At 35.1% G+C, this 17,293-nt stretch overlaps 4 protein-coding genes across 5 annotated transcripts in view; all 4 read right to left on the reverse strand.

Annotated features, from left to right (window-relative positions):
• Positions 1-2,044, reverse strand: part of LOC106335306 (pollen-specific leucine-rich repeat extensin-like protein 3) — a 4,804-nt gene extending 2,760 nt beyond the window's left edge. The window contains exon 1 of the mRNA XM_013773791.1: positions 6-2,044. Coding sequence (XP_013629245.1) covers positions 6-1,974 — 1,969 coding nt within the window. The 5' untranslated portion in view covers positions 1,975-2,044. The remainder of the gene's footprint in view (positions 1-5) is intronic.
• Positions 2,045-2,183: 139 nt separating this feature from the next.
• Positions 2,184-3,504, reverse strand: LOC106335307. Its single transcript, XM_013773792.1, has 2 exons — positions 3,163-3,504; positions 2,184-2,781 (listed from the first exon to the last, which is right to left on the reverse strand). The coding sequence occupies exons 1-2, from the start codon at positions 3,371-3,373 to the stop codon at positions 2,390-2,392; spliced, it is 603 nt and encodes a 200-aa protein (XP_013629246.1). The 5' UTR covers positions 3,374-3,504; the 3' UTR covers positions 2,184-2,389.
• Positions 3,505-9,173: 5,669 nt separating this feature from the next.
• LOC106328884 lies at positions 9,174-10,439 on the reverse strand. Its single transcript, XM_013767422.1, has 3 exons — positions 9,876-10,439; positions 9,675-9,782; positions 9,174-9,584 (listed from the first exon to the last, which is right to left on the reverse strand). The coding sequence occupies exons 1-3, from the start codon at positions 10,188-10,190 to the stop codon at positions 9,282-9,284; spliced, it is 726 nt and encodes a 241-aa protein (XP_013622876.1). The 5' UTR covers positions 10,191-10,439; the 3' UTR covers positions 9,174-9,281.
• Positions 10,440-10,926: 487 nt separating this feature from the next.
• LOC106328885 (diphthamide biosynthesis protein 3-like) lies at positions 10,927-12,011 on the reverse strand. 2 transcript variants are annotated; one of them, XM_013767424.1, is made up of 2 exons: positions 11,505-12,011; positions 10,927-11,220 (listed from the first exon to the last, which is right to left on the reverse strand). In XM_013767424.1, the coding sequence occupies exon 1, from the start codon at positions 11,758-11,760 to the stop codon at positions 11,506-11,508; it is 255 nt and encodes an 84-aa protein (XP_013622878.1). In that variant the 5' UTR covers positions 11,761-12,011; the 3' UTR covers positions 10,927-11,220; position 11,505. The 2 variants fall into 2 exon arrangements, with proteins under 2 accessions (XP_013622878.1, XP_013622877.1); XM_013767423.1 differs by having other exon boundaries at positions 10,927-11,199; positions 11,505-11,972.
• Between the last annotated feature and the right edge of the window lie 5,282 nt (positions 12,012-17,293).

The raw sequence follows: 17,293 nt of genomic DNA on the forward strand, positions 1-17,293 counted from the left end.
TTGTGGTTTCTGAACCGGTGATGGAGGTGAATAGACTGGTGTTGGGGGTGGTGGTGAGTGGACAGGTGGTGGTGGAGAATAGACTGGCGGAGGAGGAGAATGTACCGGTGGTGGGGGTGGAGAATGAACCGGCGGTGGTGGTGAATGGACTGGTGGGGGCGGTGGTGGTGAGTGGACTGGTGGTGGAGGAGAATGTACCGGTGGTGGTGGTGAATGGATTGGTGGTGGAGGAGAATGTACCGGTGGTGGTGGTGAATGGACTGGTGGGGGCGGTGGTGGTGAGTGGACTGGTGGTGGAGGAGAATGTACCGGTGGTGGTGGTGAATGGATTGGTGGTGGAGGAGAATGTACCGGTGGTGGTGGTGAATGGACTGGTGGGGGCGGTGGTGGTGAGTGGACTGGTGGTGGAGGAGAATGTACCGGTGGTGGTGGTGAATGGATTGGTGGTGGAGGAGAATGTACCGGTGGTGGTGGTGAATGGACTGGTGGGGGCGGTGGTGGTGAGTGGACTGGTGGTGGAGGAGAATGTACCGGTGGTGGTGGTGAATGAATTGGTGGTGGCGGTGGAGAATATACCGGAGGCGGTGGAGACTGAATATGAGACGGAGGAGAAACCACCGGGTGATGCGGCTGCGGGGGAGGCGGGCTACGCCTGAACTTCACAGGAGACTGGTCAGATGGGTCATTTGGTTTTTGTGACTCTTTCGGTGGTTGTGGATTATGTACAGGCCGAGATGGCACAGGTGATGGTTGCTTCGACTTCGATGGTGTAGAGGGACTATAACCGCCACCAGCACACTTGTCCTTACTACAATCAACGGGACGACTAATCACGACCGCGCATTCCTTGGCCGACCGTTGTTTAGGCCTATCTGGCAAGCAGTTACGTGTATCGTCCAATGCAATCTCCTTCTGACTACCTGGGACACACGAATCACCTTGTCCGTTGAAGTAATTGTAGGCGTACGTCAAGTTAACCAACTTAGGCAACTTGCAGATATTCTCCGGCACAAACCCAGTGAGTTTATTTCCAGAGATATCAATCTCTTCGACGCCAGTAAGCCCAACAAAGCTCTGCGGTAAAACACCCGTGAACGAGTTCATGCTAGCATCAAAAACGTTCACATTGGCTAGCTTCCCGATCTCCGATGGGAAACAGCCTCCAAGACGGTTGTCCTTGAATATGATTTCGTTGAGATTCTTCATGTTCCCAATACTTTTAGGGACACAACCGTTGAATTTGTTGTGAGCGAAGGTCACGACGGAAGCTGAGGATTCTCCAAGAGACTCAGGAATGGTGGAAGTGAATCTGTTGTTGTTCAAGAAAATGGCATCGAGATCCTTCTTGAAAAGCTGAGGAGGGACTTGACCTTCGAAATCATTGAACCTAAGGTCGATGAATTTAACAGCCGGCCACGAAAGGACAACCGAAGGGAAAGGTCCGACGAAACGGTTGTTGCTGGCATCGAACTCATACATTAACTTCAACCTATCCAGACTCTTGGGTATGATACCACAAAACCGGTTCGAATTCAAATGGAACATGGCCACATCCGTCATCAAACCAAGCTCAACGGGTAAATGTCCCGCAATATCTGCACCATTAAGATCTACGCCGGCCACAACCGCGACGCTAGGATCATCAAGAGCCGGTGCACAAAACACGCCTGTGTAGCCACACACGTGCGGACCATGCCAGTTTCCGGTGGTGTTAAACGGGTCTGAATAGACTGCTTTTTTCCATGCTTGGAGAGCTATATAAGCTCTTTTAAGCCTATTGTTGGCAAACGTCTCCTTGAGATCGACCTCATACTCGATATCATCAGGAAGATCGCCGTTCTCAGGTAATGTCAAGAGCTGTCGCTGCGCAATGAACGAGGCTTCTGCGTCGGTGAGTGCTAAAACAACAGAGGAGGATAAGAAGAATAGGACACAGCCAAATGCCGTGAGAGAAAATGGAGGAGGTTTAGTCATGGCTTAGATCAAAACCTTGGAAAAGACCCAAGGCTGCATGGAAAGTATGGAGATAACAAAGGGGTTAGCATATTAATAAATACCAAAACGATTTTTCATTGTGCATCACCAATAGTTTTTGTCCTATATTTGGAAGACTTTTGTTTTGTTTTTGAAAGACACTGCGTAAAATTCGGAGACAGAACATTATCAAGAATAGTACTCTCCCCGTAACCAAAATCAGGTACTAAATTAAGCACACGGCTTCGAAACAACTTTATCATCAAAACCATTCAAGATCATCACACATTGACAAACCATATTTTATAGGTATTATGAAAAGGTATTATAATAATTATATGTTATAAAGCAAAATATCAAGAAACCACTTTTTGCTATATGTACATAGAAGTAAAACTGTGTGAGATGGATTCTTTCAGTCTGTTTCGTGGTCCGGAGCGTGAGAGAACCAAGCAGGGATGGTTCCTTTGGCTCTAAGCAATCTTGTGAAAGCAGAATCTGGCATTCTTGATTTCTCTTCTTCTTCTAATTCTTCTTGAGATTTTGGTAAACCATCAGGAACGTGAACGTGTAGTTTCATCTTATCTGAATCTGATTCCTCTGTAACCTCTGAACCATTCTTGGTTTTGCTTTCCTTCTCCATCGAAGCAAGTCCATGTAAGCACCCGATTAGCGATTTCACACCGCCTGTTTGCAAGATTAGATTCTCAACTTCCACCTTTGGCTTCTCTTTCTCAAGGTCTTTGAGTTCAAAGTAAGCTCTCCAGCAGCTGTAAGAAGCATCACCTTCGAGTGTAGAACAGTAATCTGAAATCGAACAGAAAACATGTCTCAAATGTCTAATAACATCAATTTACAAAAAAAAAAATATCTGTTCCCATATACAAGTTTTTTAAGGGTTTTCACTCATATTTAAAAAAATACATTAAATTATTTTTAAAAAAACCTTATCATTTTCTGTAAATTCAATTTTCAGTAACTTTAACAATACTAATTCAACAAAATTTCAATTTTTTATAGAAAACACAAAAATCTATCTTTTCTATTTATTTTTTTCTTTCTAAAACATCAAAGAATATTTCATTTATTAAAAAGTAGATATTTCATATATTCTCAAGGACATCTTTCTATGTAATACATGCAAGAACAGAACAGGAAACGTTTTCTTGGTCGGTAAAATATATGTACCGGAGAGTTCGTTCTCGGTCTTTTCTATTAATGGCGGATCTTGAAGTACACGGTCGAATTTTCCGCGGCTAAAGAGCTCAAGCTTAGGAACGTCTCTCGTGCTTGAACACCTGACCACCGCAAAACAAGACTTCGACGGTTCGACGAACTGAGGCTTGCCGTGAAACTCTATAGGGAGAGGAAACGGACGAAGAGTAACAGACTTTATCATCTTCACTGAAAGAAAGATAGTATTATTTGCAAGTAGCAAGAAAGAAGGGTTGGTTTTTAAAGTTCGAGTTGTGCAGAAGAGTGAAGTGGATAAGGCTTCGGATACTTTTTTTTATAGAGAAAAGGAAAAAGCAAATTGAATTATGAAAAAGTATCCGAAGACTTATCTATAAAAAAAATATCCCATGTTTAAGATATTTTGGGTGTGGGACCAATCAAAGGATATTTTATATTTATACAACCTTATCTTAAATTATGATTATACACAAATAAAATCAACGGCTTCGGATACTTTTTTTTATAGAGAAAAGGAAAAAGCAAATTGAATTATGAAAATATGGCCCATAGATTTAGCGCCGTTGATTTTATTTGTGTATAATCATAATTTAAGATAAGGTTGTATAAATATAAAATATCCTTTGATTGGTCCCACACCCAAAATATCTTAAACATGGGGTTTGCCAAAATATCTTTCATTTCATCAGAACCAGGCTACCAGCATACACTATCTAATTTGGTTCTGAATATCTAGAAAATCATATTAAAATTATTATATATATATATATATTAGGTGGTTGTCTCCGATTTCGCGGATATAAATATTTATGAAAATTATATATTATGTTTATAATTTTATAATTTTGAATAATAATCATAACTATTAAAAATAAATTTTTCATTTTAAATAATTTAAAAGATTATTGAGATATAGTGTTAATTCTATAAATTTTATTGTAAGTTTCCAAAAAAAAAATTTATGACATAATTTTTGATTAGTAAAAAAACAAAGATTAATGAACAAGGAGTTATTTTATAACACATTCTATTTTTGCATTATTTTTCCTACCATTTTATTTTATTTAGAAGTAAAATAGTTACAAATAATTAATAAACCGTTACAGTACTACGTAAAACACATGTATTTCGGCAAACATATAAAACATTAAGTACGTAAAAGTATAAAATAACAAAGAATACAACAAACAAGTTTTATTATTCTCCACTATATTTTATATATGTATTTTTTTTTCCTATTACAAAATAAACATGTCAATTTTATTATAATCAAAACAATATCAATAGAGTCTTAACTCTAGTCCCGTATTAATATATTGTTTCTGATTTTGAATTTATATTATAATAAAAAATTTCATTGATTAATATTATTTTAAAGAATTTACCATATAATTTTATTATAATCAAAGCTATAAGAATTATATTAATAGAGTATATTAACTTTAGTCTCGTATTAGTATAATGTTCCAATATTTCAGTTTTATATTATACTAAATATTTTCATTTATTAATATTATTTTAAAATACTTACCATATATTTTTCTGTTTTTAAATATACAAATATTTTAATCATTTCTGAAAGTAATAACTCAACTATATAATCAACATTTTTCACTGAAAAATGAGTGAATATTTTTAAAATTGTATATTTGATTGTTTTGCAATCATTGGACACATTTTAGAAAAATATATATAGTGAGTATAAAAAAATATTATTAGGTTCAGGTTAATTAGTTTTCTGTAATCTATAATTTATTGTATCCATTATTAATATAAATATGTTAAAATCGTTTATATAATTATTCTATCATACCATATGTATTTATATGTATATTTTAAATTTCTATAATGTAATCTATGATATTTAATTGTTTCTATAAACGAATTATGTTAATTCTTCTAACTTTAAAATGTTTAATTGTTTGTATGGTAATATAGATTAGATTATGTAGTTCTAGGAATAGTTTCCTTTTTAAAACTTTAATAAAATAAATAAAAATTCAAATACCAACAACCAATCAAATTAAGAGAATTAATTCTAAACTTCACCTATTAATAACACCTAAACAAAAGTCATTTAAGTGATTTCTCAGTTAATATATAGTAGGATATATATATATATATATATTAGTGCGATGTTTGCAAAATGATTAATTAATATTTCAGTTAAATAATATAAAGTTTAACTTCACAGTTCTTTTCCTCTTTTTAAATCTTTTAGAGAAAACAACTCATTTCTGTTTTTTTTAACTTCTTTTCGGTTTAGTCCGATTTTTTCGGATTTAGCTAATTTTGTTTGTTGTTTTTGCTCTTCTCTTTCTTTTACTGTTTTGATCTCAAAATCAAGTTTTTTTTATCGGAAAGTTTCTCTACCTTATGTTTGATTTTTCATCAGAAAGTACTATTTATGGCTTTGAATTTATGGCTTTGAATTTATGAATGTTTAGATTGGCTATTTAAAAGTGTAAATCAATATGAACTTGTAAAAATCAAATCAATACATATATCAGTTACTGAAATTAATGTTAAATTAATATACATATCCAAACAAATATTCTAAAATAGATATTTTATTCGTTATACAAAACATCATTTATATTTAGAATGTTATAACAATTAAAACTATTCATATATTCTAGAAATAATTCATAATAGTTCAACTATGTGACATAGTAAAAACACAACATATAAACTAATCTAATTATTCTTATGTAGTTATGTACTATCTTTTTATTAATAAAACATATAAAGGGGTGGAAATAAAACACTTACATAATCATAATATTTCAAACAAGAAGATCTCAAACTTACAAAGTTTAGTAATCCGAGGAAATTTGACTTCTACAAATACATTATCATTCAATATGACCAATGTGATATGAATTTATAGAAATCAAACCTACTGTGATACATTTATACCAGTCAACGTAATTTTTATAATTTAATTCCATAAGAACTCCATGTTTCAGTTAATATAGAGATCTAATAATCCTACGTAATTCGACTTTTACAAATTAAATGACATTTTAAATAGTAGATTAACTTTAAACTTGTAAAAACCAAATTCGACATATACATATAAAACCATACAAAAATTTAAAGTTCAATAAAATATTCACAAACAAAAAATATTTTTGAAATCTGATATCTTTAAAAAATAACAACTGATCAAGAATAAAATGAAAAATCGAATATAGGAGGTCAAAAATATATTTAAGATAGCAATTTTCAACCCATATATATATATATACACTTTTGAATTAAATAATAATAAACTCTTCATTTCTATTAACCTAATTGTATTGGAAACATCTAACACTATGATATATTAGACATATAGTGTCAAAGTGGTTGATTCTCTTAGATATAAAAACTCATATATATATATATATATATATATATATATATATATATATAAATACTTGAAATTTTTAATGTTTTGATGAAGGACACTTTCCAATAAAAGAGCATAATCAGATTTTCGATTTATACGAGAATTTGAAAATACTTATAAGCAATTTCGATTTATATTTACATTTGCATATACTACTATTAACAATGGTGATTAATAAAAAAATGTATAAATTTATCATAAGTGTTGTTTTAAATAAGTAAATATAAGTTTAACAGACAAAAAATTGCCTATAAATTTTTATAATGCTGTAAAGGATTACTTTGTAATATTTGAGTGATTACCGGTAAATATATGTACTTTTGGTAAGATTTATTTTATTGATATGTTACCATTTTATCAATATACTATCTTAATATTCATACCCAATTGCGACAGATTCGAAAAGATTTTGACATGATAATTATTTTAGAACGTCAAAAATACGCAATCATAAAATCTCGAGAATAAATTTTAGATATGCAATGTTTTATTAAAAATTGAAAAGGTACAAAAAAATAATCAGATATTGCTGACAAAATAGTTCAAAATAGAGTTTGAATTAATTATTTAAAAATAAATCAAAGTACAACATCATATTAGACATGGTAATGTATACTACATTTATGACAAATTTCTTTAGAATTCTTCAGCAACAATTTCTTGAATATTGTATTTGTATTTGTATTGCACTTTCAAATGGAAGGAAACACGAAGGTTCTTGTTATTATTTTCATTTTTTAGCCTGGTGGCTATATATATATATCTAGAGATGTAAAACTACTTTAAATTCGCCTTAAATATGTCATGAAACTTTTCAATCAAATAATTTATAACAAACATATTAAAAAGCAAATACCCTATGATGTTAATTTGCAGCAAATGGAATTAAATAACTCAATTTGTTGAATAATATGTTTTTTTTTTTAACACAAACTTACTTTCATTCATATTCTTCAATAGGGAATGAAACATCCTCTTTGACACCAAGCATAACATACAAAACATAAATAAGCTAAGCAAGATAGGTCTTCAATCGAAGATGACAATGGATTCGAGACGATGCTCAAATGCATCGGGGGAGCCTTCACGACAAAGTCGTATAGCTGGTAAATAGTCACATAATGTGACGTTGAGATCCAGTCCTCATCTACGAGAAACACCAAGGTGGTCTCGATAGCATCTTCAGGTCCCGTGGAGACCGCTCCGCAAGATGACAAACCGATGAGAAAACTGAAACAAACACTCGGACGCAAGACCGAGGAAACACCTCTTTCCATAGAAAGAGGGTAAGGTAGTAACAATTTCTCTTCAAAAGAAGAGGATGGCCGAACAAGAACCGAGTCCGATGAACGCACCAGTAAATTCATCCCAAAGGATAGATATGATCGTGTGATACAAAGAGGAGAGATCCCTATGAACCCACCTGAGATCTCTGATGAAAAATCCCAATCTCTCCAAACCATACAAATCTGACTCGTATCTTCAATCCTGGAGTTGGGCTTTAAGAAGCTTCTGCTTGAATTGGCAGGTTTGGTAGATCTAATGGGCCAAGCCCATTCATAATTGAAGAGCAGCCCACTACACCAAAGATGCACGAAGCTTGGCTGTTCGACGGTGCCGTAGGAGAGGTCACCGGAGATACGTCGGAGAAAAACAGTGCAGCCGTTGAAGAAGATCCACGCAAAAGGAGAGGACACCACTTTAGGAGACGTGTAGAATGAAAAATCGCTGCAGAAATTAAGTTCTAGTCTAGTGGAGCTTTGAGATCTGGTGCCTGAGAGTTGGTGAGGAGCAAAACATACTGTGAAAATAGGCTCAGTCCTTACCAGAGACGGAAGGGGAGAGCTCGTCATGTAAAACCAATGCTCCAGGGGCGGATGAGAGTACGGGACAAAGTCGACCTCGAGACTCGTCAGACAGCTATCAGGGGGAGGTTCGTCGGGAACTGTTCCTAAGAACCGAAACACAGCAGTGGCGAGAGAATCCTCTCGACTCGTCGCTGGAGAAGAAGTCATTGGGGGAGAAAGGACCGCCGGTAGATCTGAGACGAAGAGTCCTCGGCTTCGTCGTTGAGTCTGTTGGGGTCTCTCTCCTTCGATAGCCCGATGGATGCCATAAGAGTGAGAGAGATTAACGTCGTCGGAGATAGAGCCCCGCGCCGGCGAGAAACCGCTTCGCCGGCGCCGGAGAAAGTAGATGTGGGTTGTGCCTCGAAGATCGTGTCTGGGAGAAAAATGGTGTACGTTGAGAAATGTATAAATATGTTGAATAATATGTTTAGAGTTCACAAATTAGAAGTGTAATGAGTACTTTTGTTTTGTGAACTACTCTAGAGAAATATTAAATCCGAAAGAACGGTTTATGCACGGGATGAATACTTTTGTGTCACCCTACGCATTCGATGTCTGATTGGAAATGGCCAGGGCTTGTACATTGTTTCTACAAAGATACAAAGCGATGTCCATACAAAGTTGTTTTGGTTGTATTGTCGATTAATATTTTGTTCCACGGCTTGTATTCGTGTAGAATAATTGCAACTAAATAACTCTTGTTGAAAATTTTTTTATTGAGTTTCTATTCTATTATTTGATCCATAGAAATGTAAATTTTGGTTTGGTGAACTTGGAGGGCAAGTTATTTGTCCATGGAAGTTAATTAAAAAACTATTTAGAAACCTCAATTACATAGTACTGCATCTGCATTACACTTTTTGTCTCTCTTACAGAAGCCCACCAGTTAGAGAATTTACAGCATTTGCGTAGAGGTCGGTAAGAGAGTACTGCCTCAGATTTCTCACCTCGTACCATGAGTTCAACGACTCAAGGTTCTTGTCTGTCCCTGAAAACGCTACCTGGATTCCAATGTTGCAATTAGCCTCGCCTCCATTAGCCTTGCATTTTGCTGTTGGAACCGCACAATCCGTCCCATTCAGACACACGGAAGACGATCCTCCTTTGCACGAGTCACATCCGAAGTTGTTCCAGAACAGATTCTGCAACACTCCCCTCTGAAACTCCATCACCTGCCCATGCAGTTTCAAGTTCAGCGATTCAAATGCATTATTGTTATGTTGTTTTGTTTTGAAAAAGGGTTTAAGGTTGATAATCATTACAAGTGTGAAAGATGTGATTGTGTGGCTTCCATCAGCGACCTTCGCAGGGTAAGATCTTGCTGCGTATTTCGAGCCTGCGAACCCAACCATGTGTCCTCCTGCTTCACTCTTTTCACAACAACATCCCAAATAATTATTTAGTTTTTTTTGTGGTTGTGTCTCATTAAGATTAAGTCATCATTTCGCCATTGAGATACTTACCGGGTTGAACTTACTTGTGTCGATGGAGAGAAGAGAGATCTCGTCCACCTTAGGTCTAAAAAGCGCCAGCTGCGCCATTTTCGCAGCTAAACCAAGACGAGAATCGCAAGGGGAAAGCTGGATTTGGTCAAGGAAGAAAGCTTCTTTGCTTGAGATTGCAACACCTACGGTGAAACCATCTCCTTTGCTTATTTCAGTGTCTGAACATGGACTGTACACCACGTTGTTGTCCGAGGCTCCGACCAAAACATCAACCATCACCATCAATAACATGATGGTCGTAGTGACCTTTCCTAAGGTTGCTAGTTTCACCATTCTTAGAGATCCTCTTTAGATTGATGTTATGAAGAAAGGATAAGAATCAGAACGAGAATGTTTCAAGGGTGAGCTTTTTCTGGGTTTAGAATGATCCTTCAAAGGAAACGAAAATGATGGAGTTAAGACGCACCAAACGGTTACTTCGGCTGTAAAAATGGATCTGTCTCCTTTTTCTTTCTTGGAACACTAATTGTTTGGATCTCTCCTTAAATTAGTAATTTCTTATTAACAGAAAAGTAATTGAATGTATTGCTATTGTTGGTAATGTATACTCTTTTTCTGCTTCGCAGTAAAACTGAGCTGTTTTATTTGCCATATTCTCTAGTGAGTTCGAAAGAATACAATTTGGTCCAAACAATTAGTGTGCATAAAGCTGCCACCATCATAAAGTTTAAAAAGAAGTTTAGATTGTCAATTAGACAGGTTAAACATTTACATAATATAACATATGAATTAATGTACAATTTATAAAAACCAAATTTTGTGATATAATATATCAATTCTCTTTATTTATACATAATACTTTTACTATTATAAATTTTTGCAGTTTAAAAAGTAATCACCATAGGCGTCAAGAGACAGATACTAGAAGGAATTTAGAACACTGCTAATAATAAGATTTAATGAGCTAGATGGGACTGAGACATCTCTTTGCTTTGGATCTCAATAAGCTGTGTTTTTTTTATCATTCCGCTTCCTCAAAAATCTAAAAACTCCAAAACAGCCAAGAAAAGAAAAGGCAATGTAGCGGTACAATCCTTTCTCAAACCAACCAGTTTTGTAAATAATATCGGATCAAAATGTGTAAGAAAACACCAAGAATTAGGTTCAATAATCAACGCATAACCAGTAACACAAGACCTCTGTTTCTCTGGTAACTTTTACAAATGGTTAGTATCAAAACCCCTAATCTAGGAATGGCGACACACTTTCATATATGAATTCCAAAACTATTCCGCAACAGCATGTGATCTCCTCTACTGCTCTTGAACACTTCCATCAAAATCTGCAACAGAAGTAAGCAAGCCTGCAAGGTTAAGATGTTTTCTTCGTTGGTTGTAATTAACTTCAGTCAATCTACTTACTCGCAAACAAAACTAAAAAGACGCAACCAACACTGTTTTAAATAACTTCATGTTCTTCAAGATCAAAGCACAAGACCAGTTACCAACAAGCTCAAGCACGAAAAACAGATCAAATCAACAACTCAACTATTTCAAACAAAGTTTCGTACTTTGACACACAATTTCAAATACCCAATTAAGTCTAAGCAGAAAACATTGAATCTCAAAATCAGATTGGAAGATTTACCTCAAGCGACGGCGACGGCGACGGCTTGGCTACTTTGAGGTTCGTTGTTCTTCTTTTTCGTATCGTTCTGAAAATCCTCCATGTTGTAGATGACAGTGATATAGAGCGAGCAGCTCGGGCAATTCGCGATCTCTTCGCCGAGACGCAGATCCTCCTTGGTGATCTGGAACAAATCGCCACAGGGGCAAGGGTACGTGTACGCCTGGATCTCTTCGTTCCACTCCATATCCTCTATCTCCACATCGTCGTACGACATCGCTTAACCCTTTTTTTTTGTTCCTTCTCCGGCTGAAATTAGGGCACAGGGTATGTGATCTCCGCCGCCGCGTTAAATGTATATATTTCGAAGAGTTTGATGACCGAGGCGAGAGATATAATTTTTATTTAGTCCACTAACTTTATGAATTATTAACAAACGACCTCAGACGTTTTGAAAATTTAATACATAATTCTAAGTTAATATGAAAATATGTTGAACAATAATCAAGAGTCAACTGAAAAAACAGTTTTATACATCCATCCCCTATGTATTAATCAGAAATTATGTTTTAAAATTTGCTTATTTGTCGTCACCATATTTATTTTCTTTAAAAAGTATGACATTGCTTGTGAAAATGATGATATGTCAATATTCTTTTACGAAATTTTACATTTTGGTAATATGCTTGAAATATAACAATTCTTTTTATGCATCATCATTAATGAAAATTTAAATTAATAACATAATTATAAATATATAAAATTTTCACATAACTTAAAATTTAAAATAAAAATATGAAAATATTTATGTTTTAAAATTAGTTGTGAATATATTTGTTAATTAATTGTTTGAATTATGCACTAATTCAATAATTGGTATAAAAACCTAATCAAATAAGAAAATTTATTCATATGCAATCACTATAAAATATGTTTGTTGAATGGTTTTTAGTCAGTCCAGTAAGTTAATTAATAAATTACTTTATATCATTTAAATGTAAAATCAAAGAAATAACTCGGCTCTAAGCTCTCAACTTCAAGGAAGACTCGCCTATCTTCGCTTTCGATAAGTCGTAGCTCCCCGTTTTCACTTAGCCTACGAACTACAACGCACCAGATCTATGATCTCAATTTTCTACAGAATCGTGTGGCGAGAAAACTCTTTAAATATATTCACATATTTATTAATTTAATATGCTTTAACTAAAATAAAATAAACACTAAAATTTTTACATTCAAATAAATATAATCATAAATACAATATAAGTAAAATTTAAATTTAACAAAATATTAAATAAAAATAAAAATTGATATGCAAAAACTAATAGAACTTATGAAAAATCTTCTCAACATTATTTGAGAAGTGATTTTTTTTTTGTTTATGTGTCATCACCACATTTATTTTCATTAGAAACAGATGACATATCTTAATTGAAATGATGACTTGTCTTAATTCATTTTATGACATGTAAAATTGCATTTATGAAGTTTTACATTTTTAGTAATATGCTTGAAATATAACAATAACTTAATTATATGTATCATTAATGAAAATTTTATACTAATAACATAATTATAAATATATATAAAATTTCATATTAACTTAGAATTTAAAAATAAAAATATGTAAATATTTATAGTTTGAAAACTAATATTGAATATATTTGTTAATTACGTGTTTGAATTATGCTAATTCATTAATTGGTATAAAAACTAATAAGATTAATAAATTTATTCATACATGATCACCATAAAATATGTTCGTCGAACAACTTTTAGTCAACTCTTTGAATTAATTAATAAATTGCTTTATATCACTTAACTGTAAATACAAATGATGACAAAAAATGTAAATCTACGTTACAATGAGGTTCTTTGCGCGCCACGTCAGCGTTTTATTGACTCCATTTTTTAAAAAGTGTGAAAAAGTGTTAAGCCCATGACTCATACCCGAGTTATTGAAATATAAACACCAACATTTATACCACTAAACTAAAGGATACTTTGTACATTGATGGCCGAAAGTAATATATATTAAAGAAGATCGGAAGCCCATGCTTCTTCGGCTTCCTCTGAGGGTCGTGCCTACAAGTGTATTAGGGGTTTCATTTTTAAATGGGATTCATCACGTTATATGAAAAAAGCTCAAGTTTGCACCAATTATAGTTTTCCCATATTGTAGTATGTCGTCGTTTAACATGAGTTAGGGTTCTTTTCATCATTGTCTGAGACAAGTCTGAGTTACAGAGCTGCGCCGTGTGTCTGTTCGTAATCTATTTTTTCACCGGTGAACTCTTCATCTCCCCATCTTAAATCGCTTGATCATAAATGTTCCTGATTTGTAGCCCCTCTGTAAACTCTATATATATGATTCTCATCTTTGATAAATCCAATCTGCATCTCCACAAAACCCATTGATTCTTCTTAGCTTTAACCATCTTCTAGAAAATGTCTCTCTCTGCCTCTCAAGTTCCTCAAACCGGCGTCCCTGGCGTCCGTCACTCAACCTTCGAGTCTCTCAGTCTTGGTCGTAGTAGTCAAAGCATAGACTCTGGCCTCCTCTGCTTATGGGATTCTGAACTTCAAGAAAGATAGTGAGTTTATGGGAATCACGGTTCTCTTACTTGATGAAAAGATAAGTTAATCTTCGATCTATCACACTTATTTAACATAATTGTTTTTAATTGATTTCTTGATTCTTTGTTGAATAATATTATTTGCAGATCCTGTGATTCAGGGTTTTATTCCCGCCGGACGTGCTAATCATTACATGCCATCTTTGAAAACCGGTTCCATTGTGAAAGTTAATCGTTTTGAGGTTGCTAGGTGCTCAAGCATGTACAAGATAACTGATCATCCATTTCTCATTCGTTTCATTTCACCAACTATTATTGATACAGTCATCACAGGTGCACCTTAGATCAATCTCCAATCATGATTAAACTGTTTGACAATCTCCAAGTGATTGCGAACACAAACCTAAAACTCCCTAGCATATTATCATATTGCATCTGAATTTATATTATGTGTCGATATCATAACTGATATATTACTAACTTCACCAAAGAAACAACTCGAGTCGTTATTTATCTCCTCACTGATCCGTAAAAACAATCAACACACAATTCCGTTTATATTACTGTCTATATTGTGCATACATCAATAATCAAAACTATTTCCTACCCAAGATCTATGGTCGTCTATTTATCTCCCTTTCTTAACAAACTAATTTTACAAAAACTTTTATTTTACACCTTATAAGAAACCACAACAACCAAAACAATTAAAACACCAAAAACTAGAATCCCAAAAAAGACGAATTATTAATGATCACTTTTTTTTTTTGTCTAATCTTACAAATAAACTTCAAAACAAATATGTCAAACCAATCACCTCAACTAAAACTCAACGACACATACATCAAGTCATCTAAACAAATACAAACTATACAGCCAGTAACAATTTACAAACTTAATTTCGCAGATGCTTACGAAGAAGACGAATGCGACAACGAAGAAGACGAATGTGACAACGAAGATCAGTGAAATTACCTAAACAAAAAAACAGAGTAAGTTACGAACTCTGATAAATACAACTAACAATGATTTTTGTTTACATATTACCAATAAATAAAATAGAAACAAACACAGCCACACCAGAAGATACAAGAGACAATCCCGACAGACACAAAGGCGGCAACAACATCTCCACATGCTCGCTTCTCTTATCTTATGAAAATAGTTTACATGCCCAATGTCAACATGCCAATGCTATTGTTTTCTTATGAGAAATACATAAATTTGTTTAAAACTATTAATGCCCAAATACTCAAAATTGTCACTCATTTTATAGTTATTTCTATAAGTCTTCATATATTTGTTTTAAATGTCCGGTAAAAGCAACAAGTTTGAAAATTAAAAAAAAAACATATAACAAACATGATAAAAATTATAAAAATTATTACTTAATACACACAACTTACATAACTAAACTGGAGATAAAATATCCAGAAACAAAATGTATTCTCAACAACCTTAATATAATTTATGTGCCCTCAATAGTAGAAGAAACAAATTAAAAAGACAAACAAACAATAGGTCTCCGTGACACAACAATCAACACCACAAACTATATCAATCATATTACTAACACAGTTTAGTCATGCATAAGTGGAAAATAATGCATACATAGTTCATCATCACAACTCTAACCCTATAACAATAAAAAAATTGAAAAACGATGATCAACCCAAAACGCAAAATTCACGACTACAATAACCGTAGCAAATATTGAGATGAAACAAGAACTTTATCCACAACCCTTCGCAAGCGGGGGCAATTTGAAGCGCCCCGACCCATTTTTTCGTAACATCAGTACGAGTCTGACTCGACTTCCTCGATCAGACTTGGGCCGTTTTCATTTTTTTTTCTTACTTAGTATTATTTCAGAGTGTTCGTTCTTTTTCAGACAGTCAAGTAAAGCATAATACGATTTGAATAGATAGTCTGAGGTTCGAGTTAACAAATCAGTTCGCTATAAGCTATTACATGTTAAACTCGTCCTATATCTACCCAAACCCACCATCCTTCCTTCCTGCCTTCGTCTCGCGTTCAGGCTGTGTCTTTACCCTTTCGGGTCTGGTCCTGATCTGCATCCAAATAAGGAGGCATAAGCAACAATATGCTTAGTGAGAGCGGTCATTCCGTCTCACTCAGCCAAGTAAAGCAATCGAGTCAATCAGTCAATAAACGGACATGCTTATCATCAGTCGGTTACTTAGCCGACCCAATCATTCCAAGCCAAAGCGCCCTCTGATCCAGTCAAGCCCTAGCAGGCCAATACGGCTCTAGGCGCATGATCTGGTCCAGATGCGTCGATGGAAGGAATCGACTGTTCGGACTAAGCAAGATCTTAGCAGATAATTCGAATTAGACAAGCAATCAGTACATAGAACATTCCGATCAGTCAGACTACGATTCAGTACGATAGGCTACGGTCACGCACTCACCTTTGTCTTAGAGTCTGTATGTTCTGTTTGATTCGGTCTCTTCTGACACCTCTTGAGCGGTTTCCGTCGGATCTTCAAACTTCCAGACAGTCGGATTTACCCAATCAGACGTTCGTTCTTGACTCGGATCTGTTCGATCCAGCCAAATATCGAAAGTTCTCTCTTAATCGGACCTTTCTCTCTGTGTGTTTTCTCTCTGGTTCTTTCTTCCAGTTTTCGTACAGAATGTCGAAATAAGACGAAGGAGACGATTAAAAAGGCAGTTGGGCGGTTTAGGCCCGAGAAACTGTGGCTCTTAAACCGTCACCGACAGTCCGTGTATTCCACGCGCAGATTCCACGCGCGGCTCTTAAACCGTCACCGACAGTCCGTGTATTCCACGCGTGGCTCTTAAACCGTTACCGACACCCCGCGCTCTAAGCCGTTCCAGCGCGAGTTTTTCCACTATTCGGATTTTAACTGTTCCCGCCAGTTTCACATAGGCGAAAATTGAGCTAGAGCCGACTGATCCAGTCAACAATTCTGACCGGCTTGTCCGAATCAGACTGATTCTACTGAATCAGCTCATCTCAGCTTAGCGGACAGTCTTAACCGCCTTGCCTGATTTCAGACGATCGCTGTCTAGCCGACCAGTTCAACCGTCTTGTCCGAATCCAACAACACTTGTCCGGATCCAACCAACGCTGCCCGAAAATTCCGCTTTGCCTGGATTTTCATCGAGTTGTCCGAACATCCTGAGTTTCAACAAACCGAACGGCTGGTCCAATAACCCGAGCGTAAGACCGACTGATGGAGCTTTGTC

This window comes from Brassica oleracea, chromosome C3, assembly GCF_000695525.1.
Source record: "Brassica oleracea var. oleracea cultivar TO1000 chromosome C3, BOL, whole genome shotgun sequence".
Classification (NCBI taxonomy): Eukaryota; Viridiplantae; Streptophyta; class Magnoliopsida; order Brassicales; family Brassicaceae; genus Brassica; species Brassica oleracea.